This window comes from Hypanus sabinus, chromosome 26 (genome assembly GCF_030144855.1).
Source record: "Hypanus sabinus isolate sHypSab1 chromosome 26, sHypSab1.hap1, whole genome shotgun sequence".
NCBI classification, from domain to species: Eukaryota; Metazoa; Chordata; class Chondrichthyes; order Myliobatiformes; family Dasyatidae; genus Hypanus; species Hypanus sabinus.
The window spans coordinates 11738242-11763314 of NC_082731.1; the positions used below are offsets into that span (position 1 = coordinate 11738242).

General features: G+C 43.9%; 1 gene segment (V, D, J or C); it reads right to left on the minus strand.

Annotated features, from left to right (window-relative positions):
- Positions 1 to 282: 282 nt before the first annotated feature.
- Positions 283 to 19761, minus strand: LOC132381572 (Ig heavy chain C region, secreted form-like). The segment is given in 8 exon segments: positions 283 to 769; positions 944 to 1264; positions 5181 to 5498; positions 7178 to 7480; positions 8515 to 8835; positions 9068 to 9140; positions 10194 to 10280; positions 19189 to 19761. Coding segments are annotated over 8 exon segments (2379 nt in total).
- Between the last annotated feature and the right edge of the window lie 5312 nt (positions 19762 to 25073).

The window sequence follows — 25073 nt, forward strand, 5'->3', positions numbered from 1 at the left end:
TAATATATAAAACCGAGTCATGGATTACTCTTCGTTGCAAAGATAAGAGAACACACCTGGAAGGTAAAAGGTTTTCATTCTGAATTTATTTCAAATTAATGTGGCATACAGAATATATTACTGTCTGCTATCTATTCCGTTACTTACTAACATTTCCGAAGTACTATATTTTTTGAATTACTGTAAAGCTAAAATCATTCTAATGTTATCGAGAGCTCATCACAATGTTACCGAACAGATGACATTAATGGAATATTTCACTTGTGGGATAATCTGAAGAGTGAATACTATGCGTGGTCTTCTGTGAATCCGCAAAACGAAAATTCAAACAGCTACGCAGTAAGCAAGAAATACTTCCAAAGTATTAGTCATTGAATAAAGCAAAATTAGACGCACGATTTAAAGTTGTCAGTTAGTACAAGTGACACGTTAACTAAAGTAGGTTTACCGTGGGATTTATTAATACTTCTGACTAAATTTGTTGGTAGCGACGGATGTCCAACCAAACAGCTATAGGTGGTTCCCTTCTCCCAGTCTTCTGCGCTGATCCTCAGTTTGCTGGTGACTGAGTTAGAGCCGTTTTCCTTATCGCTGTTAAACTGGATGAAGTATCCCGAATCCAAAAGGGTGTCATTAGCCATCCAGCCGACGTATATATCTTCCGGATAAAAACCGGTCACGAGGCAAATTAGGGTAGCTGCTTCCTCAGCTTGAATCTCCTCAGCTGCTGGGTACAAGAGGTAGACTTTCGGACGGTGCACTTCAGTAACTGGAATAGAAAAATATATGCTCAATTAGTTTCGTCTGTGACGTGCAGATTACTCCGTAATCCTCCAGATTAGAGATTTTATTTACCATTCTATTGACTGGTTCATGAATGTCGCTGACCAGCAGTTTGTTTAATGCACTATGTGGCCTCAACACGGGGTTTAATTGCGCTTACCCTTGTGATTTTTGGTGGCGATTGTCAGTGGTGTTGGCAGATCACGGTCTTCTACGAAGCAGAGGTATTCGGTTCCACTGTTCCACTCCTCTACACTGACTTTCAGTTTGGTGACGATGACGGATTTACTTCCCCTCCTCTCTGGAACGCGAGTCTCTACTCCGTTCATTCTTTGACTTCCATTTACTCGCCAGGAGACTGTGACATTCTCTAAATCTGTGTAAACCACTTCGCACACAATGGTTGCTCTCCGAAGCGTCCAAATCTCTTCAAAGGAAGGCTTTTTTATGATGACATTAATATCAGCCTCATGGCAGTCTTCTGGCAAAAAAGTGGGAATGGTTATTTTCATGTTATGATACATGACATGTGGGTTATATCAACTGTAACCAGGCCACAGAAGCTCATAATCCCACTTTCTATGCATTTCTCTGTGTTATTTTCTGCTTCGCCTTATCAGATTGATTCCTCTATCTTCTTTAGGTGATATCCTAAATAGTCCTCCCATTTATTTATACCACAACGCAACGATTACATTGACATGAATTTAACCGTGGCTGCATTCGGGAATCCGAACGTTCACCCTCAGATCAACAGAATACTGAGGGAAAACGTGGCTCGTTGGCCTGGACGTGGCTGCATTGGAAGAGATTCACATAAAATGAGCAAAACGTTTGTCTTTCAGTTTCTATTGTGATTGTTGAAACAAATTGACCGAATAGGATAATTAAGTATAAAGCTATACTCAGTAAAAACTACAAAGTTTGAGAGCATTGTCTCCATTATGTACAGAGGGGAATGCTGTTCAAAATAAGGAAACAAAATATGAAATATCTATAAATCCTAATAAGAGCGCTGTTGTGTGTTCAGTACACCAACAATTTATGAACCCAGTACTGACTGCTATCTCCTCAATACTTTCCATAATATTTTTGCTGGAACGACTTCACTAGAAATAGGAAAAAGTGCCAGTAAAGTGAAACCGAAGTGGCCAAACTGTCTGTGTAGGTTACCACATGCCACAAGATATAATAGAACCACGTGTTCACAGCGAGCTCTTGCCACATAATTGATTTTGAAAATTACGAAAGTCTACTGCAATGTTGAGCCGACAGCTGCAATATTTACGATATCATGATATCTAATGTTAGGGAAATACTGTCGGAGCAGCTTAGGTGAATAAGAGCAGTCCATTTTGTGCATGTTAAACCGTACACCAATCATGTAACAGAAGCGAATGAAATAAGAGTTTACGGTCGTAAAAGCAGCGATTGGTACTGGGGCTTCGGCTACTCTTAGTCTATTTCAATGATATAACTATTGGATATGCTGTAATATGTCTGTTTGCTGGGACTACAAACTAGGCGGCATCGCGATCTGTGAGAAGGATTCCAAAAAAATTCAGAGGGGTGTGGACAAAAAAATAAATTGCTAATACCTAGCTGATTGAATGTAAGGTGGAAAACGTGAGCATATCAACTTGGGAGAAATGAATAGTACGGTAGTGCAAATATGAGGAAATCTGCAGATGCTGGAAATTCAAACAACAACACACAAAATGCTGGTGGAACACAGCAGGCCAGGCAGCATCAATAGGGAGAAGTGCTGTCGACGTTTTGGGCCGAGACCCTTCGTCAGGCCTGACCAAAAGGAACGATAGTAAGAGATTTGAAAGTAGTGGGGGGAGGGGAAATGTGAAATGATAGGAGAAGACCGGAGGGGGTGGGATGAAGCTAAAAGCTGGAAAGGTGATTGGCGAAAGTGATGCAGAGCTGGAGAAGGGAAAGGATCCAAATTGAGAAGCCCGAAAACGGATCCTGAAGCCAACTGGAGTCAGTTGGTGGCGGAGACACTTTCCAAGGAAGGATATGTGGCTGTAATAGCGGGTCTGGGTCAAAATATGATCGAAAAGTTTAAGGGCCGAAGGAATTATAGATGGGGAGCAGTGAGAGATTGTTTCACTGAAATCCCGTCGAAGAGAAGATTTAAACTTCTTCAGTGTGGACATCACTGGCAGAGGATTCTCAGTAGAATTTAAAGAGCAAACACAAGGAAATCTGCAGATGCTGGAAATTCAAACAACAACACACACAAAATGCTGTTGGATCACAGCAGGCCAGGCAGCATCAATAGGGAGAAGCACTGTCGACGTTTTGGGCCGAGACCCTTCTTCAGGCCTGACCAAAAGGAACGATAATAAGAAATTTGAAAGTCGTGAGGTGAGGGGGAAATGGGAAATGATAGGAGAAGACTGGGGGGGGATGAAGCTAAGTGCTGGAATGGTGATTGGCGAAATCTGAAAAGTGTTGGGGTTCATCGTGGTCTGTGTGCTCTTTTATGTAAAGAATTTAATATCAAGAGCAGGTTGTTTCAATTTCTTTCTGGAACTAATAATCGTAGAAATTCCATTTTCCCTTGCCACATAGACCATCCCGCAATAATACGTTAACAGTTTCATCTGATGAGGAGTTGTGATTAGATTTGAGCAATATGTATTCATAAGCAACCATCTGTCCTTATCATGGAAAGGAGTTAACATTCATGAAGTTCCTGAAGGGTATTTAAGAACTGCCCTGACAATCTAATACAATGATGTCCTTGTGCCTGTATAATGATTTTCATGGTTTCCTTGGTGCAATTTATGACTCCAACCGACAACACGACGACAAGGCAGCGCAGAAGTAGAGCGACGTTATTACAGGCCGGAGCGTTCTGGATTTCGGAGTTCAATGCCCGTGTCATTCTGCAAGAAGTCTTTAAGTCCTCCCCGTGGAATGTATTGGTCGTCCCGGATGCTTCATTTTCCTCACACAGGCAAAAGACCGACAGGGTAGTCATTGTCCCATGATTAGGATAGGGTTAACCAGCGTTGAGCGGCTACTGGGGCGGCGTGCCACGAACGGCCGGAATGGTCTATTCCGCGCTGTAGCACTAACTAAATGTATTGCACTTCGCAGTATAATGGGATCTAATTGTCCAAACAATTGATGCAAATATGTTGACTTTGCATTTTCCTGTAAACTACATACCGGCTTTTCCATAAAAGCGGCGATAGTCTGAACTCCCTACAGCGTGGAATGAACAGTCACCGTAGACATTCGTGGATAGCAAAGTGTGTTGTTGTGAGATTAGGGCCGAGCATCATCAACAGCTTGCGAGATAAAAATAAACTTGCCATAAATGAGGAATCACTTTCCACACCGAGAGAGGCATATCTGTTTTCCTGTTCCACGGAGGAATGGTTTGCATGCGAATATTTCAATGTAACGTAAGTTCAAAAAATAAGGGATGTGAGAAAAGTTTCAACTCAGATATTGTTTCACATGTCCTGGTCGGATGTTCGCTAGTTGTGTGGACGATTTCAATACTTACTTAACACCAGTTAGTTGGGCTCACATTTATCTATCTATCTATCTATCTATCTATCTATCTATCTATCTATCTATCTATCTATCTATCTATCTATCTATCTATCGATCTATTTAATATGTAGTTATTTATTAACCTACTTTCTTATTTAAAGATATATGTAGCATACGCCCTTCTGACCATTCGGACCGCACCACCAACAACCTCCGATATAACCCTGTCCTAATCGTTGGACAATTCAGAATGACCAATTAACCAAATACCCGGTACGTCTTTATACTGTGGAAGGAAACCGGAGTACCAGGAGGAAACCCACGTATTCTATAGGATGATCTACAACTTCTTACAGCGGACGATTCTCACCCAATTATTCACACCGACCATGTTGGAGACTTACCACTAAAGCACCACTCTATTACCTGCGAGTTATTAAAATGCTAATTCATATCTATTGATCGTATTGCACTTGACTTTAATCAAACCTGTTTACAAGCGTGGTCCATTGGTGTGTGATCTTAGAGCATAATTACAAATGCCAAGAATGGCTCCGTTCATATTGTCATTCATCGATTCATATTTGCACACGTTCTTCCAGCTTTACCCTATTGAGGTCCTATTGGTGAGGTACTTTAACATTATAATTCAGTTCGTCTCCCCATGTTCAACAGAGATTCGATTATATAACACTAATTTTAATTGACGCTCACATATGTTACCTTATCGGACCGACGGAGAGGTCTGATTACTAATAAAGTACCACAGTAATGATCGTTTCCATCTGCTCATTGCCGACCTTTGAGTAGTTTTATCTCTTGACTGGGAAGTAAAGCATGGAATGGATGCGTGCCTTTTGACAAATTGTACTTACTTTTCGAGGTGCTGATGTTTGCTTTCACAATAGATTGTGAAGGTGGGTGCGTGACGACACAGGTGTATGTTGCGTCCTTCTTCCAGTCGTCTGCAGTCAAGTAAAGGAGGCTTCTCGTGCTGAAGGTCATGTCCTGTTGAAGTGCAGTTGGGAGGCTGGTAGCGTTAGAGTAGAATGCGGCTCTGTCCTTCTGCCACAAAACGGTTATGTCATCGGGGTAGAATCCCGTTATCATGCATGTGAGCGTAGCGATACCCGCAGATTGAACCTCCTCTGGAGACGGGGACAAAAGGCGTACCCCTGGTTTCAGTGGTTTGGCTGCAAGAGAAGGCCAATCAGTCTTAATCTCCAAAACAAGTTAGACAAGTTTCCAAACTATGCGCTGGACAAGTTGTTTAAGAATCCATGGTGAACAGTCTACTTGTTAGTCAGCTGTTAAGGATAATGGTGGTGATAACTTTCTGCACAGAAGTGTATCACGAGCGGCGTACCACGGTTCTAAGAGCTACGTTGTTTGTGATATAACGATATGAATGTGCATATAGAAAATATAATTTCTGAGTTAATGGATAAGACAAAACTTGGTGGTGTTTTCAAACGCGATGATGGGTGTTAAAAGCTGTGGCAATACAGATCAAATACAATGTTAGAGTTTGCGAATGCAGATTGAGAAACGCGTTTCGATGCAGTTTGAGAACTGAAGAAGGGGTACGCCATGAATAGAAAATATTTCATTATTAAGGAAGGTTTATGAACAGAGAGATATTGGGGTTTAAGTCCATGGTTCCCTGAAAGTAGCAGCACCGGTAGATGGTGTGTTTTCAAAGGAACACGGCATACTTGCTTTCACAGGTCAAGATTAGCATATGAAATTAGGGACGCTCTGTTTTAAATTTACCAAATACTGGTGCACTAGATTTTTAAATATCTGGTCGCCTCGTTGCAAGGCATTGCGCTGTAAAGAGTGCATAAGAGATACAACAGTATGTTAACTGGAGAACGTCAGTTAAGGGGAGCAATTAGAATCGCTGGGCTTGTTTTTTCTGGAGTGAAGGAAACTGAGTAGTGACCCTACAAGACCCTGCAAAATTATCAGCAACATGGGTAGGATAAGTAGACAACAGCATTCGTGTGTCTAGACTATGAAATCCAAAGATGGCATATGCTTAAATTAAGTGGAAAGAGCTTTATAGGGTACCACAAGGAAAGCTAGTACAAACGAGACTGTTGATATTTTAATCACGCTGGAAGTGGACACGCTCACTGCATTTGACAAACATTTAGACGATCACTGAAATAGTAAAGACATACAAAGATTTTTTTTCTGTTGCTGAAAATTGGATTGAGTTAGATATGAAACATCTTTGAACATTGGGTTCGGAGGGCCAACTGTATTTCTGTGCAGTATGATTTTATGACTTCAACTTCTCAGAAGAGTAGTAGAAGGATACAATTATTAGAACGCCTGCTGCAAGTCTCCAGAAACCTGGTTTCGGTCTTGACCTGCACTACTGGAGTTTATATGGTTGCCGTGTGGCTGTGCGCATTTTGTTTTAGGTTCTCCGATTTCCATATCGAACACCATGCCGGTGCTAGCCACGTCGACTTACCATAACTTACTCTTCAGTAGAGTAGAATCTGAGAGGAATTGTTGAAGCTACGAAACAATAAAATAGATTGAAGTGGAAATGTTTGAATGAGTGTTGAAGCGGGTTCGGATTCAGTCGACCGAAGGGTCTGTTCCAATGCTGTTAACATAAGCTTTCAACATTTCATTCGACGAACTCTTGGGTGGAACGCTATCGGTGCACCATTTGTCAGAAAGCCTGTCTTCCCCTGAATAAGATTATACATTATGATTCTAGCAGAGGGCAACTCGTTCACCATCATGCCTGTTTTCCCTGAATACTGCGGCCTGGCAGTTTCTGCTCCTCTTTCTGCATCTAAAAACAGATTATCGTTTTTACCAACATTGTGATTGTTGGTATTGTACCCACCTTTTGAGTTTCGTGTCCGTTTTGATAACGGAGCAGCTGATTGATTGTCCTGCACCGAGCAGGAGTATTCTACCCCGCTGTCCCACTCGGCCACGCTGCTGGTCAAACGGCTGACTGTCACGTACTGGCTCCCGATCTTTGCTGCTTGTTCTGTTTCAACACCATCGGCCCGTTCCGTTTCACCTACTGTCCAAGAGATGGAAACCTCAGCTGGAGTTGTGGCGATCACTTCACACACCAGTGTGGCAGTTTTGTTTTTCCACATTTCTTCAACGGTAGGATCTCTGAGAAACAATGCGAATTCTAGAAGATATAATTGAGAGGACTCATGACGAATCTGAAGTTTAGCAAGGATTTCAATATAGTAATAATCTGCTACACGTTTAGAGCTTAAGGAGTAATTTGTTCAATTTAAATCATGCTTAAATCGTCATTTCGTGCACACTTGGATCAGATCATGACCGCAGGCTACTCTTCTACACTGAAAGAAAGGAAAATGGTTGAAAATGAATAACATATCTTCATTCATAGATTAATGTGGCGAAGGATAGAGAGAGAAATGCAGCCGGCCATCCCCGGAAAGGACGACAGTGATAAAACACCGGCGTGGGGAAGGGGCAGTGGCTTGTAGCAGAGCAGTCAATGGGATGCAGCGAGACAGAGAGATTGACTGAGGGAGGACAGATCACAGGAAGATAGAAGGTGGAAGTGAATGTTAGGTGGAAAGAAATGCTAAATAAATATTCAGTGTTCAATCTATTTATGCAAGAATGATGGACCAATTTAGCACAAGGTTTAACTGTTTGATAAGTAAAGTGGTTGCCTCGACTAATTTCTTCCTTTCATTTACCTCTTTTGCAACATTTTCATTATTGCATGCTGATCCCAGCCACAGATATAACATAGCAGTAAAAATTAACGTGCTGTTAAAATTGAAAGTTAAAGGGGATCACGGAGGATTTTATATTACTGCCCCTTTCCTATGCTTATTTTTTTAGGATGTCCGGATTCCTTAGAATCATCTCAGAGATACAAATTCTATTCGATCCATTAACATGATCAGAAATCAATATTCACTGATGCGCCATGACGTCTGCTGACTACACTTCGCAGGACTTTCTTGTAATTCTTATCTCTGATATTTAATGTTTGCTGCCTAAACATTCCGAATCACACTCTTATCTTTCCCTTATCCAAATTTGATACTGACACGCATCTCAATCTTTAGAAATCTGTCTATTTTTAAATCTTGTCCGTAGATCATTACAGCCCAGGAAATGAAATACTGAGGAGGGAAGTGAAAATACTGCACCTATGAATTGGGAACTCATTCTTACCTGACTCAGCTCGTATTTCTTTGCGAATGTTGCTGCTAGTTGCAGAGTGGGATACACTACACGAGTGCACAGCACCACTGGCCCATTCGTTTACAGGCACTTTGAGCACACTTGCTGAGGTAAACGTTTCGTCTGAACTTCCAGTGGAAGAAGTGGTGGTAAACCCGGACTGTACGGCTTGTCCGTTTTTCTGCCAGGTCACTGCAATGTTTCCAGGTAGGTATTCGCTCATGAGACAAATCAATTCAACAAAGCCCTGTGCTTTTTGTTCGGCAGTTGCAGAATAAGCAAGATTGATGTTTGGCGGGGTCGGTTGTTTTGCTAAAATTAACAAAAACGAAAGTCTTTGAAATGATTGGATCAATTTTACGTTGTTCTTCCGACAATCTGTAAGGCATAAGACAACTACAATATTCCTTGCGTCATAGGAATCTCTACACGTCAAGAACTAATTAGCATTTCTAAGACCTTTTGGCTGAAGGGATGACTGAAGCTGAAATATTTCCTTCAGCGTAGTGGTATCACAGCTTACGGTTATTTTATTTTTATATACCTTGAATGGTACTTCGAAATTTCGGCTGATTATTCTTTGTCGTATCAAAGCTGTCGTTGGCCATACGAATTGACTAGAGGAAAGAGATTTAAAATCTGGCTGTCAGAATAAAATTTCTCACTCCATGTCAGCAAGACCAAGGAGCTGATTATTGACTACAGGAGGAGAAAACCGCGGGTCCATCAGCCGGTCATCATTGGGGTCAAAGGTGGAGAAAGTTAGCAACTTCATATTCCTCTGCGTTATCATTTCAGAGGATGTATCCAGAGTCCAGCTGGTAAGGGCCATTAGAAAGAAAGCACGGCAGCGCAACTACTCTCTTAAAAGTTTGAAAATATCCGGTATGTCATTTAAAACGCGACAAACCTACGTAGATGTGCCGTGGAGGGCATACGGACTGGTTGCATTACGGCCTGATATGGAAATATCAATGCCCTTGAACGGGCATTCTGCAAAAAATGGTCGTGAATACTGCACAGTTCATGACGAATGCAACCTTCCCCACCATTAAGCCCATCTGTACTCCGCGCTGTCGCAGGAATGCAGCATTTATCTTCAATGACCCTGGGGTTCCAGGCCACGCTCTCTTCTCGCTGCCGCCATCAGGAAGGAGGTACAGAAGCCTAGGTACCCAAACTAATTGGTTCGGAATCAAATATTACCCCTTCAACATCAGGTTCTTGAACCAGAAGGAATACGTTCACTCAACTTCATTTCCCCAGACTTTGAACTGTTCCCATAACCTCTGGGCTCAGTTTAAATATATATATATATATATATATATATATATATATATATTCATCTCATGTTGACGATATTTATTGTTTATTCATTTTACTTGATATTTTTCTGTTTGATTTGCACAGTTTTATCTTTTGCCATTTGGTTGTCCGTCTAAATGTGTGCTGGTTTCGTTGATTCTATTGTGTTTCGTGGTGTTTGCTGTGAATGCCCGCAAGAAAATTAATTTCAGGGTTGTGTATGATGACGTATATGTACTTTGAAATTTGATGATGATGATGATATGTAGGCTTGTTAAATGATAATCATACATGAAACGTCAGCAGTCTGTCCATATTACAGAATATAGTATTTTATAGTTCGCACAATTTTAGACTAGGTTTACCTGAACGGGACAAATCTTATCTTTCAACTTCAGCACGTTTCCATTTTTTTCAAACTGCAAGTTGCTGTTGATGATTGCTGAGGTGCACTGAATGTGGGAATCAACAATGGCAAGTTGACAGTGTATCTACTCAGATAGAACAGGCAATAGGTAACATGAGTTTATGACATGAGTTAAACATGAGTTTAAACTGAGTTGGCAAGGGGAAGGAAACCAGGGTGTTAGGGTCGAGGAAGAGGAAAATAGAAATAAGTCAAGGAAGTCCTGCTGTTAGGGAGGATTTAAACTAATGTGATAAGGGGATGGGAACAAGTGCAGAGAGACAGAGGGGTGTAAAATGAGATTAGAAGCAAAAAGTAGTAAAGTGAAAAGTAAAAGTGGCAGACAGGCAAATCCAGGGCAAAAAACAAAAAGGGCGACTTTTCAACATAATTGTATAAGGGCTAAGAGTGTTGTAAAAACAAGCCTGGAGGCTTTGTGTGTAAATGCGAGGAGCATTCGTAACAAGGTGGATGAATTGACTGTGCGGATAGTTATTAATGAATATGATATAGTTGGGATCACAGAGACATGGCTCCAGGGTGACCAAGGATGGCAGCTCAACATCCAGGGATATTCAATATTCAGGAGGGATAGACAGGAAAGAAAAGGAGGTAGGGTAGCGTTGCCAGTTAGAGAGCAGATTAACATAATAGAAAGGAAGGACATTAGCTGGAGGATGTGAAATCTATATGGGTAGAGCTGCATAACACTAAGGGGCAGAAAATACTGGTGGGAGTTGTGTGCAGGCCACCTAACAGTAGTAGTGAGTTTGGAGAATGCATTAAACAAGAGCTTAGAAATGCGTGCAATAAAGGAACAGCAGTTATAATGGGTGACTTCAATCTACATATAGATTGGGTGAACCAAATTTGTAAGGGTGCTGAGGAAGAGGATTTCTTGGAATGTATGCGGGATGGTTTTCTGAACCAACATGTCGAGGAACCAACTAAAGAGCAGGCTATTCTAGACTGGGCTTTGAGCAATGAGGAAGGGTTAGTTAGCAATCCTGTCGTGCGAGGCCTGTTGTGTAAGATGGATAATATGGTAGAATTCTTCATTAAGATGGAGAGTGACATAGTTAATTCACAAACAAAGGTTCTGAACTTAAAGAAGGGTCGCTTCGAAGGTATGAGACGTAAATTAGCTAAGATAGACTGGCAAATGATACTTAAAGGGTTGACGGTGGATATGCAATGGCAAGCATTTAAAAATCGCATGGATGAACTACCGCAATTGTTCATCCCAGTTTGGCAAAAGAATAAACCAGGGAAGGTAGTGCACCCGTGGCTGACAAGGGAAATTAGGTATAGTCCAAAGAAGAAACATACAAATTAGCCAGAAAAAGCGGCACACCTGGGGACTGGGAGAAATTCAGAGTCCAGCAGAGGAGGACAAAGGGATTAATTAGGAAAGGGAAAAAAGATTATGAGAGAAAGCTTGCAGGGAACATAAAAACTGACTGTAAATCCTTTTTATAGATATGTGAAAAGAAAAAGATTGGTTACGACAAATGTAAGTCCCTTATAGTCAGAAACAGGTGAATTGATCATGGCGAACAAGGTCATAGCAGACCAATTGAATAACTACTTTGGTTTTGTCTTCACTAAGGGGAGACATAAATAATATTCCGGAAATAGTAGGGGACCGAGGGTCCAGTGAGATGGAGGAACTGTGGGAAATACATGTTAGTAGGGAGGTGGTGTTAGGTAAATTGAAGGGATTAAAGGCAATTAAATCCCCAGGGCCAGATGGTCTGCATCCCAGAGTGCTTAAGGAAGTAGCCCAAGAAATAATAGATGCATTAGTGATAATTTTCAAAGCTCTTTAAATTCTGGATTCGTTCCTGAGGATGTGGCTAATGTAACCCGACATTTTAAAAAAGGAGGGAGAGAGAAACCGGGGAATTATAGACTGGTTAGCTTGACATCGGTGGTGGGGAAAATGCTAGAGTCGGTTATCAAAGATGTGATAAAAGCACATTTGGAAAGAGGTGAAATCATCGGACAAAGTCAGCATGTATTTAAAAAGAAAATCATGTCTGAAGAATCTAATAGAATTTTTGAGGAGGGAACTAGTAGAGTGGATAGGGGAGAACCAGTGAATGTGGTATATTTGGATTTTCAAAAGGCTTTTGACAAGGTACCACACAAGAGAATAGTGTGCAAACTAAAAGCACACAGTATTGGGGGTCTGGTATTGATGTGGATAGAGAATTGGTTGGCAGATAGGAAGCAAAGAGTAGGTATAACCGGACCTTTTCAGAATGGCAGGCGGTGACTAGTGGGGTACCGCACAGCTCAGTGCTGGGACTCCAGTTGTTTAGAATATATATTAATGATTTAGACGAAGGAATTAAATGCAGCATCTCCAAGTTTGCGGATGACACGAAGCTGGGCGGAGGGGTTAGTTGTGAGGAGGATGCTAACTGGATGCAGGGTGACTCGGATAGGTTAGGAGTTGGCAAATTCATGGCAGATGTAATTAAATGTGGATAAATGTGAGGTTATCCACTTTGTTAGCAAGAACAGGAAAACAGATTATTATCTGAATGGTGGCCGAGTAGGAAAAGGGGAGGTGCAACGAGACTGGGTGTCATTGTACACCAGTCATTGAATGTGGGCATGCGGGTACAGCAGGCGGTGAAAAGGGCGAATGGTATGTTGGCATTCATAGAGGGAGGATTCGAGTACAGGAGCAGGAATGTCTTGTTCCCCCCGGCGATATAAAGCTACGGGAAACGGCCATTATCTCTTGGAGACGGACTTGTGTATTACAATACTGTGCTACGTGGAAACCCTCAGGCAAAGTGGGCTGGTTGAGGGAGGGATTGCCTCACCCCATCCTGATTGACATCTGAGACCCTGTGAGTAGGGATAAAAGAGGGTCTGTGGGAACAGCCCCTTCAGACGCACCAGAAGAAACGCTAACGATCCCGTAATAGTGGGTAGGCCACGTACGTTCGGTTCTATTTGCCCCGGAACCGGTGCCCTTTACCACGGAAAAACGGCTTTTAGCTAACAACGGGGAAACCAACTCCCAACGACTCGAAGGATTGACATCATAAAAGGACTGGGCAAGTTTTAAGCCCGTCTTTCTCTCAAACCAAAAGGCTGCAGCTAACAGCGGCTTTTATATTTCCATCGGACAATACATCGTCCCCTAGACAACGATAGAGCTATTTCTTATTGATTATTATTATACCCGCGCGTTTAGATTTAGTATTGACGACGTATATTATCTGTATGTTTGCATTGATATTATTTTGTGTATTTTATCAATAAATACTGTTAAAATAGTACTATCAGACTTCAACGGACCTCTCTATCTTTGCTGGTAAGTGACCCAGTTACGGTGTTCGTAACAGTGGAAGGACACTTTAGGGTTATATTTTAGTGTCAATCGTCAGAATATTCAGGGAGGGCAGAGGTAGGCAAAAAGGTCTGTGCTCAAGGCCAGAAGAGATACCGAATGAAGGTCAACATAATCAATGTATTCCTTGAAAGCAGAGCACAATAATATGGAGTCTCTAACATCTCGCTGAATGCTTTAGTCAATTTTAACATTTAATTAAAAGTTACACTCCAGATCTTAATGAATGACATTCTAGATGTGTCAGTGTCACTCAAAACACCAATTATAAAGGTTTACATTGTTAAACAGACCGTGCTATTGGTACAAAATATAAAACTGGCGTCATTGAAGCAGTATGCTAAAATATGGGTTGCAATGGAAACGTCCAACAATTCTGACAACAGAAAATATGTTTAATCCTGGTCGTCTAGGCGCTCATTAAATGTATGGATTTGTTAGAGCATGATATATGTTTCTAAATAGAAGACATTTTTCTTCTATTCCAGCTAAATGACAAGTTTTTTTTCGCAACGAGTATATGTTTTAACAGCCCCTCGAAGTATCAAGTTATTAATCTGAACTGAAACCTATTTCATCTTCAAAGTTCTTTCCTACTTGGGTCTGCGACAATTGTGGAGTAAATCCACACTCAAATATGCAAGGATATGAGGACCTCGCACTTATATCAATACAGCAGGTAATACTTTAAAGTAACCATCGGACGGGGTTAGGGTGTAGCAGGTCGGGGGTAATTTGTGCGCTTCGATTTGTAAGAATACACCAAGTTCAATTTTCGTCTTTTTAAACGAGCGAAAGTATTATCTAGGGAGGATAAAAACGTGTACTGAAATTCTTCTGGGGTGTCTTAGTCAATAAACGTGTTTCTAACGAAATGCTTATACTCCAAAACTACATTATCATATTGCCCTTTTCTGTTTGCATCATTTAAACGAGAATATAATTATACTTCATTTCGGGAAAAAGTACGTGTTTCTGAAAATGTAATAAAAAAAAGTCACTTACCTGGTTTCACAGTCAGCTTTGTGCCAGCTCCGTCTTGGTGACAACAACACAATGATTAACTTCCTATTCAGTGCAATCCAAAAAGTAATCATTAAAACTGAATTGTTGACGGAGGCTTTCCACAATAATACACGAACAAAGGGCTGACCAATATATTCCGGTTCCTTCAGTTTCACCCGCTCCTGTATTTATTCAGTGTACTGTAAGAGCATATGATAATAAAACTGGAATTTCGCTGTTTGAGTGCCAGTGACTGTAGGTAGAATTCAATCTAAAGGAGAAGCAGAATTGTTTGTAAAACTATGTTGAGTAACATCTATGAACGTAAAGGCATATTTTGTAATCCCATTTGCAAATAGATAATCTTTAAAAAAATAAAACTGTCTCGGAGGTTTTTGCTATGGCTTAGACTACTGTGTCACATTACTGGCACATCAGTTCACATGAGAACAATAACCTCCTTGTTGGAAATAGCGTATAAATCCGTCAGATAATCCCATACGTCCATGATGTGATGGTAGGGGACATGAATGAAATGGTTGCACAAGCCTGTTTAAATCCCGTCGATAATAGCTCTCAGTCAGGTAGATAATAACAAGGCTTTGTTATTAATACGATGATCACATATGTACTTCAATTACACAAATACATAGAGCAAGGCTGTGCTTTGTGTACCAGTCTCTGGCAGAGATAAAGAACGTTTGTCTGAAAGCAGCTTTTGTCCCGAAAGAAATATCTTGCACTAGTGTTGCATTAATAACTGCCGAGGTGATTTTTGCATGAAAGGGACTGAAGTTTCATCACTGTGGCACACACCTGCTGTCACAGTGGTTGATTCAATAGCAAAAAGGTCTCTATTTACATAACTCTGGGAGAATATTGATGTTGCACCTCCAACTGTGTCCACTTGGATATCAGCGGCATTGTGACTGTTTCCAACTTACTACTTATGTACGATCGCTCTACAGCGGAATCAACTACTGCTCAATAATTTTCTTTTCCATAAGAACGAAGCAGTTAGAGATTCTCGCGTGAAAGATTTTCAAACATTTTGAATTGGCGTGTGCTCAGCTTCGTTACTGTGGTCTTGAGCTTTGCAAAAATATGTGCCTGTGTCTTCAGCTATTAGGTTGCTGATCTTCAGGGAAAAGAACGTTGCCTGCTTGTTGACTGATTCCGCATATCGTCCTCCAATAGATATCCTATCCCAACGCGATCGTCCCGGTCTTTGGATGAACCATGATGTGCTATACGTGCCACAGCTACCATCTCTGAAAACACAGTTAATGATCAGAGTTTCGCCTGGTCGTTTTCTTGCTTCTCGTGGTGTCTGTTCTACCCTTCCACTGAAGGCATCTGAAGAGAGGAAAACATATTTAATCATCGCATATCTGAAGCAGAACAGAATTTAACATAAAATTTGTGGACGCAACGGCAAGATAGTAACCATTATTCTCCTTAAAACTGAACTACACTTACTTGGCAACCAGGTTAAAAATATCAAAATACATAAAATATTCATCGTTCCTTCACGACCTGAAAACCTGTTTAAACAGAGAAGGTTCTAGACACCAGCGCAGGCTGTCTGTGCAACCCTCTGGAGAAGCAAAGACTTTATAAGCGTTGCGAGTCTGGCCTCATTTGCATAATGCAGAACGAAGGCATATTCACTACGATTATAGCTTGGATAATGATATGCATTATATCCGATAATTACATCGGTAAAATATATGGCGCATTAACGTGAATGTATAGATAGAAATTTAGAGAAAGATCTTCATTGTTTCCTTCCATCGTACTGAACGTATTTCTCTTTGCTCTGTTATATGGAGAGAGCTCCGCAAAAATATGTTGAAGGTCTAAATGTCATTATGACACAGAAAATACCCTAAAACCAATTCAGTTTATCACCACGATTAGCTAAAGATTATTCCTATTGATGCAGACAAACTGAGCATGTCCCTGTCTCCCTATCTTACTTCCTCTATTCACCATTGGTAATCAACATGAATCTGATGCCAGTCGTAGTAACAAAATCTGAGCCGAAGTTTATTTTCATTTTGTAGTTTCGTGACTTTGCTTGCAATGTGCGTGGATAGTAGCAAAGCAAAACACAAGATACTGGAGGAACTCGACTAGACAGAAAGCATGACGATGAAAAAACTCAGATCTGCCTATTTTTGGGTAGTAATCCGGGTCATTTCTGATCAGAAGACAGAAAGGGTATGGATTTAAGGATGAAGATCGTATCAGATTGTTCATTGTGAAGGGATTTGTCAAATTCGAACAACATGGGAAACTAGGAACCACGTTCCATCATGAAGTCAAAAGGAGAAGAAGATGGGCAATGAATTTAAATGGAATACGTAAATTATAGGGAAGACTGAATCGCGGCAGACGTGGCAAATTGAGTCAAGATGATAAAGAAAGCATGCTTCAGGTTTAGGGATATAAAATCCAACGGTGTTACGGAAAAAATGTAAATAAGCCAGAAAAGAACTCGATAAGAAAATTTGGAGAGTGAGAGAGAGAGAGAGAGAGTGAGAGAGTGAGAGAGAGAGAGAGAGAGAGAGGGAGAGAGAGAGAGAGAGAGAGAGAGAGAGAGAGAGAGAGAGAGATAAAGAGCCATATTTTATAAGTCGGATACATACATCAAGAGACTAAGATAACGTGGCAGAGTATAGAACCACTCAAGGATAAAATACGAAGCATACTTTTGGAGAGCGATTCTGAGCGTTCAGTCCTAAAGTGTGCTTTGCATCGGTTTTTACCAAGGAGAGAGAATTAACGGGTAGTGAGACCAGAGAGGAGCATGATAATTTACCAGGACATTTTGAGATTAGGAATATCTTTAAAATCATTCATCTTGAAGTGTTTGCAGGGCCTATTGAAGTATTCTAGAGAAAGGCGAGAACGGTGATTGCTGGTGCCATAACCAACATTTTTGTACAAGTTCAAGTTGAAGTTTGTTTATTGTCATTTGAGTGTACATATATACAGCCAAACGAAAGAACGTTCCTCTGGACGACGGTGCAGCCACACAACATACATCACACACAGTACAAAAAAAGCAAAGTATTATACTATAAATAAGTTAGCAAATTATAATTCAAAATGTATGTAGTAATGCACAGCACAGGTAAATAGTAAACAGTACAGTAAGCAGTCCGCAGTCCTAGAGAAGATACATAGGTGTTGGCAGGGTATTCATATTCTCACACCCTGACGGAAGCAGCTGTTGTAGGGGACAATGTTGTTCCTTTGTTCAGGAGTGGAAATGGCGTTAATCTGGAATTAATAGATTGGTGGATCTTATTGTTGGTGGTGGGTGTATTAATGTAGTGGATACTTAGAAATAGAATTTATGAGCATTTGGAAAAGCATAGCCTAACTAGGAATCATCAGCTTAGCTTTGTGCGAGGCAGGTCATCTCTTAGTATCAGTATTGAAGGTTTCAAGAAGGCGATTGAGATGATTGATGAAGGTAAAGAGTTAAAATATGTCTTCGTGGGATTTCGGGAGATATGCGACAAGGCCACTCATGGGAGATTCGTACAGAAGATTAAGAAGCATGCTATCCATGGTGACCTGGCCGTTTGGATTCATGATTGTGTTGCCTACAGAAGATAGAGTGCAGTGCCTGATTGATGGTTCTGGATACGTCACTAATGCTGTTCCGTACCAGAACCTCCAACGATTGTAATGATATATATAGTGGCGAGCATTTGGTCCATAATGACAGACGAAAAAATATTCCTTAAACTCGTTTAATCCAACAGCCGATTTTATTGGGACAAGCGCAAAAGCTGATCGGGCGCTATGACCCGGACAGAAACACAGTCAGTCACCTGCAGACGGGGAGGTATTTATTACATTCCTTGGTTACAGTCACTGTGACCCACAATCACACATGCAAATAACTGTACGACCTAAGCTAGCACCAGCCGGTCACGGTTCAGTGCGATTGCATTCGGCCACTCAGGTAACAGGACACGGTATACCACATCGGAGATGTAATCGAGCGGCTCTCCCGGTCCCTTCTAATGGCTTATAAACTTGGCGATAGTCCCTTCTTTCGGCTGGGGTAGTAGACCCAAACTGGGGTCTCCAGCTGGTACTGCTGCATTGGCGCCCTAGACTGACTCCAGCTCGTTCTGGGACGTGCAAGCATCTTTGCAGTGCACGAAAAGCTCCACGTCCTGCCTGTCCACTGGCCAATAGAAGTGTTCGGGGAACTTTCCAAACGTCTTTGCGACCCCGAAACGGCCTGCCCCAACAACCCGTGCACGGAGCGTAACATCGTGGCCACCGCTAGAACAGCAGCCCGTCCCGCTTTTCCAGCGTGCCCACTGAGAGAAAAGGGCTTTAATCTCCGGATATAGAGCGGAGACCTCTGTCCACTCCGGCCATCGTTCCGCGCTCAGCGATCCCCTTACCCGGTTCAACAGAGGATCTCTCACCTGCTCGCTGTAAAGCTGCAGATCAATGGTGGCGAGGTCTACATCGCTGCCAGCTGCCACCTAAAGCGCCGCCTCAACGCTTGCCCCTAGTGTTGCTGTGTTGCCTAGGGCCACCTCACGGTGTGCTGCACTGTGGCGGGTCGTGATGAGACCGTGGTGCTTTTTGCCGCCCCCGCCCGATCCGCTTTCTGAAGGTGCCCTGCCGGAGAACCACGACTTAGGTGCGGGAGTATTGCCCACTCTACATCCACGCGCGCTCCCCAGCGGGACAGCAGGTCCAGGTCAACGAAGCAGGACTCCCGGATGTCAGTCATACGTACCTCGTATTCTGCTGTGTTTTCCCCACTGCGATAAGAAGCCACCTCTTCCCTCACGGCGCCGCACAGTTGCCAGTAACCGTAGCCCGCTGGACCGGCGTGGTTGTCCACACAGGCAGGGTGGATGGGCCGTTTTGTGAGGAAACCTGGGTAGATAATGGTGAGGATTGACACCGTGTCCACTAACGCAAAACCTCTGATGCCCTCTACCACGCAGCCCACGCAAAAGACTTGTTCTTCACCTAGACGTCTCACCCGGAGAGGCGACAGCCGACGGATTCTGCTGGAGGTTTCGAGCAGCGCTGCCTGGCTGCGCTGGGCTATGGTGTGGCGCTGCTGCGGAGCAATCTCAGGCCATCTGGCTTGCCTGACCATACCGTTAACAAAAACCGCTCCGTGACACGCGACGGGACCTGAGCGGTGCTGGTCAGAACTGTCCCACGGGCTTCTCTTCGGCGGTTTTCTCCTCCACCTCGGCGACACAGGCCCAGTCTCGCGGCGTGCCGGGTGACCCTAGGATGCCTTGGGGAGTGAAGTTTCTTCGCCCTTCTGCCTCTGCCAGCGATGATGGTGATGTCAGGGGGACATAGTGCCGAAGACGTGCCAGCGTGAGCGCCTTTCCAAAGGCGTGGAGGGCAAGTTCTTCCTGGGCCGCGGAAGGGAACTGGGGTTAGACATGTCGAACATAGTGGCGGAGATCTGTTGCGAACGCCCTGCCCAATTCTTCTCTCACTGTTTCCTCCAATAGCTTCCGCCCGAAAGGTAGCTCCGGCGCCGCTTGGATAGCGCTATAGTCATGCTGCTCAGCCGGCGTTAGGTCGAGCAGGGCCTGCAGGGTGTCCCCTTCTAGTTGCAGGACAAGGTCCACCGCCGTTTTGGTGGGACTCCACATTGTGCCTTGCGGCAAATTTGCCGCGTCAGGCAAGTTTTCAGGCGGCTGATAGCATTTTATCTGAGGAGCTTCAAGGAAGCTTCAGATAACGTGAAAACTGAGGACTGGTGATCCTCCTCTTCCTCCAGCGGCGTCAGTGGAAACTGCCGTCTTCCCATTGCTGGGTTATCTTGGGTTCCCCCGTGCGGTCCAGGAGGAAGGTGGGTGGGTGGGTGGTGTGCTCTGCCATATCTCCCGGGTTTAGGACACTGGGTACGATCGCCCCGTCGGGGTCCCTGGGGAAGACATAATGCTCAGTTCCCAGATCCTTCCTCCGGGTCGGCGTCCCATCCTCGGGAGCTCAGCCCGGAGTAGCAGGGTAGACATACTTCACAGTCCCTTGATTAATTCCCCGGGTTTTAAGGTGTTTCATCCTATGTCGTAGATCTTCAATCTCGCCGTCAATTCCTAATCCCGCTCCTGACCCCAATATGGCGAGCATTCGGTGACAGACGAGAACTGCTCCTTTATCTCACCAGCCGTCTTTCTTGCAACAAACGCAAAAACAGACTGGCCGGTCTGACCCAGTAGCATACTGATGGTGGAGGTTATTATTATACAGCCTAGTTACAGTCAATGTGATCCACAAACAAGCATGCGAGGAACTATATAACCCAAGCTAAAATGTAACGATAAATGAACTTGAACTTCCCATCATAATCCTAAGAAAGCATTTTAAAACAAGAATAATAAATTGCTCTGGCCACTAGAAATGCTGGGGTGGGCTGTCCACCAGGCCCAGTTCGACCTCGCCCCACCGGCCGGAGCCCTACGATATATATTCATATTCAAGTACATTTGTTGAATATAGGGATTATACATCCTTTAGATTTTCGTGCTTCCCGGTAGCCACAAAGCAAGAAATCTGAAAGAACACAATTTAAAGTAAAAAAGAATAAGCATTAAAAAAGAGACGAAGCAACGCACACAAAATGCTGGCGAACACGGCAGGCGAGGTAGCTTCAATGGAAAAATTGAAACAGTCGATGCTTCTGGTCGAGACCCTTCATGAAGACATGCTTTGTGTATTGCTTGGAACTCCAGCATCTGGGGTTTTTCTCTTATTAACGAAAGACCAAAACTCCGTGCACAAGAGCACGAAAAAAAAGTACACGACATGCGAACAAATGAAGCGCACAACAGCATTCTAAACCACAAATACCCTATCTTGTCAGTCTGTCTGGGCCAAGATTTAAATTGACCCTACGACGGAACAGCGAAGTGCTCTGACGCCCTGGAGAGAGGACTGGACATCGCGGAGAGTGAGCGGAATCCGTTCTCGCCTCGTATCTGGGCAGGCGTTTTTAATTCTACTTCGCACTGGGGCCCAGGTACCGCTGACTGGAAAGGCCCTGGGCCAAGAGCACGCTGCCCCGCGAATCGCTCCGGCCCTGATTTCGTCGCCCAGCACGAAGCCGCTCTTAACCTCTAAGTCCGCTCGGCCTTTCCTCCGCCTTCCTCGTGATGGAAAACTGGCACATTGCTTTGACTCCAGGGATAGGAACCGTCCCCAATCTCCTTACCTGCCCAGCCCTTCCTGTGCACGTCGTGTCTACGCATCGCCATTAATGTACCGACTCCCCGGCCGGTATTCCAGACAGAGCTCATTAGCAGACAATGCCGACCACCAGTGCCAGTGACATCCAATTTCGCCGAGGTCAGGATATAAGTGAATGGGTTGTTGTCCGTCCACAGCCCTTTTCAATGCCAGCAACTCCAACTTGTGTATGTGTGTGTGGGTGGGGGGTGGGGGGGGTTGTATAGCTTCGCTCAGAGGGTGACAGACTCCAGCAGTTGTCAACCCTGTGCCATGGTCCCGATACAAACCTCCTCTAAGCCCTGTCTGCTGGCATCCGTGTGCGGTACATATGGCAATCGGGGATCTGCAAAAGCTTTTTCGTCAGTAGCTCCTTTAGCAACTGAGCGGCCTCTTCACATTTCGGATCCCATGCCGCTCCTAAGAGCTCCGAGGGGCTAAAATAATCTTTAGCAGCTTCTGTTTTCGTCCTTCTCCCTCTTTTCTCCAAGGGAGCCAACAGCACAGAAGCTGATTTAAGTGGTAACTCACTTTAGAGTTGTCCTTCACGAACCTCCGATAGTTCCAACAGAATTGAAAGAACGAGGGCAGGGCGCTCACAGACTGAGGCCTTGGCCATGTGGTCACCACCTCTATGTTAGACGGATCTGTAGCTACTCCATCACATGTGCTCCACATAATTGACAGACGTCCTGGTACTAGTCCAGGGAAAGTTTTAACCTGCAGCTTTCAGGCAGCCCAGCACCTTTCAGTAGCCTAACGTCATACTCCTTCAAGATGGACCGGAACACGATGAGATCATCCAGGTACAGCAATACCTTAAGCAAATTCCTATCCCCCGGCTTTCTCCATGCCCTGGGCTATCTTTTCAAACTGGAAGAATCCCAGTAACCGTCTTCTGTTTGTCAGGATCACTCATGCGTATCTGGTAATATCCACTCCTCACGTCCAGCACACTGAATCACTTCACACCACCCAGACAGGCCAACGCGGCCACCATTCTCGGAACAGTATACTGGGCGGCAAGTGTACCCCTGCTCAGAGCCCGATAGTCCACATGCATCCGTATCTTCCTATTCTTCTTCCTGGCCACCATTACTAGTGATGCATAAGGGCTTCTGGACTCCCAGCTTCCTTCAGCTTCCACAAATGCTGCTGAAGGTCCACACCTCTGCAAACGCCATTCGCAGCGACCCTGTCTCTGAACGCTGTGTTCTCTGTCTCCCGAATGGTGTGGCGAATGCTCTTGGAACAATCCACATCAAACTCGTCAGTGGAAAAGGCATCTTCCAGCTTCAACATCTTCTCTATCAATCATCCCCTCCAAATTCCAGGTACCGGGGAGTCCCCAGAGTTGAATGACTCGGCTGTCAAATTTCCCTTTTTTGGAGAGAGTTTCTTCCCGACTTGTCTCACAAGAACACTAGACATTACCGTCACCGGAAAGAGGTGCGGCATTGACATAAGCCGGCTAAGGGTGCCCTCCCTCTCTGGGATGTTCCTAACAATCACAGTCATCCTGTTGACTTGTGCAACCGAGGACTTCTGCAGCTCGAATCTCATCAATACCCCATCATGTAAGGACGTCTTCTCTTCGTGGTCTTCTGGAGCATCCACCAAGAGGTCCTTAACATCAGGCATTCCTGGAAATTTGGGGTTTCCCTTCACTTGAGCTGCTACTTCAGACCGTAACACGACTGGTTTGGACTGGGTGTACCACACAGTCCCTCTTTTATGCTCATCATCCAGCCCAGTGCGGCCACACACTTCCTCAAAAGCAGCTCTGAACATAAGGTAAATGAACAATGTTCTCTGAAAACTGTCTCCAACTTTCTCCTTGCAGGCTCCCATTAGCCTCCTCACAATAGGAGGATTCGTCCCCACAAGAACTGAAACTTCGGCCTTTTCGAATGGGTCCGGACAAACTGACACAAATGTATCAAGGACCTAAGCTACTCCCACATCTGCCTCCGAAAACTCCAGATTCAAGGACAAGTGACCATCATATGGGTAGTCATCCGTACTAAGCCTCCAGATCACGAGCGCACTGAATTGCGTCAACGGTAAATGCGTCAAATACTGGTTGTAAAACAAACGGTACAGCAGAGTAACCCGAGAGCCTGTGTCAAATATGGCTCTTGCATAAATACCCTCGATCCGTAGCGATACACTGGAGCTTGGCCCCACTCAGCCTTCAGGAATAGGATATTTTGCTTTGGAGTTTTCGTTGATATATTGATTGGAACGTATTCCGCCCACTCCCCCGCCAAGAAGCCAGGCCGTTTCCTCACTGGGTTCTAAGTTTCCGACGTTTTTCTCCGCTTAGGTAGCTGGGGGCTTACTCTCGGAAGATTTCTCGGCCTTCACACTCCCGCCTGAAGTGTTTCTCTTCCCCATCGTTATCGCAGATAATACCTGTCGCTCCCCTTCTCGCGGGACCCTGTTCACTAGCAGCCCTCAGGGGGTTAGACTCCCAGTCGGCTTTGTCATGCGGGGTGGTCGCACCCGCAGATAACAACATGGATATCTCAGTTCAAAACTCCGCTACAGTTCCCTTATCATCCACGAGGAAGGGCTATCAGGGATCTCTAGCAACGGAGGCTACTACCGAGGAATTTACCTTGCTGACGGAGATCCGACGCGCCTCCGTCGCATTTTCCTCCTCTCTTAATTCTCTGATCAGCTCAAAACAAACGAGGGAGTGGGGCGTGTCTTCTGAGATATTGGGAGACCCCAAGCGATCATGTCATGCGTCTGTGCACCTTTCAGGTACAGAGCAATCTTGGAGGTCCATGTCCACAGCTCACTGAGAGTTGCAGCACAATTTGATAGGGTGGTAAAGAAAACGAATCTCATGTTTGCCTTTATTAGTCAGAGATATGTGTTCAAGCCTCAGGAAATAAAGTTACAATTTGATATGTGCAGAAGAGGTTTATAAGCATATAAAGTGCCGGAAGCCGAAATATTTTCAACAGGATTGAAATGTGTTATACTAGACGGCTTGCATTGATGGTGAGAGGGAAATTTAAAAAGAGAGGTGCGGGCCATTTATTTTACATAGAGACCGATGTGGGTTTGGACACGTCGCTCGCATCCTCAGGCTTTACTTCATTATGAAATGATATTTTCTGTTAATGGCAATCGAATGAATAAATTGGATAGATGAGGGAACCAAGGTCAGACACCATGTTTCTGTGATAGAGCCATGCCTTTTCAGTG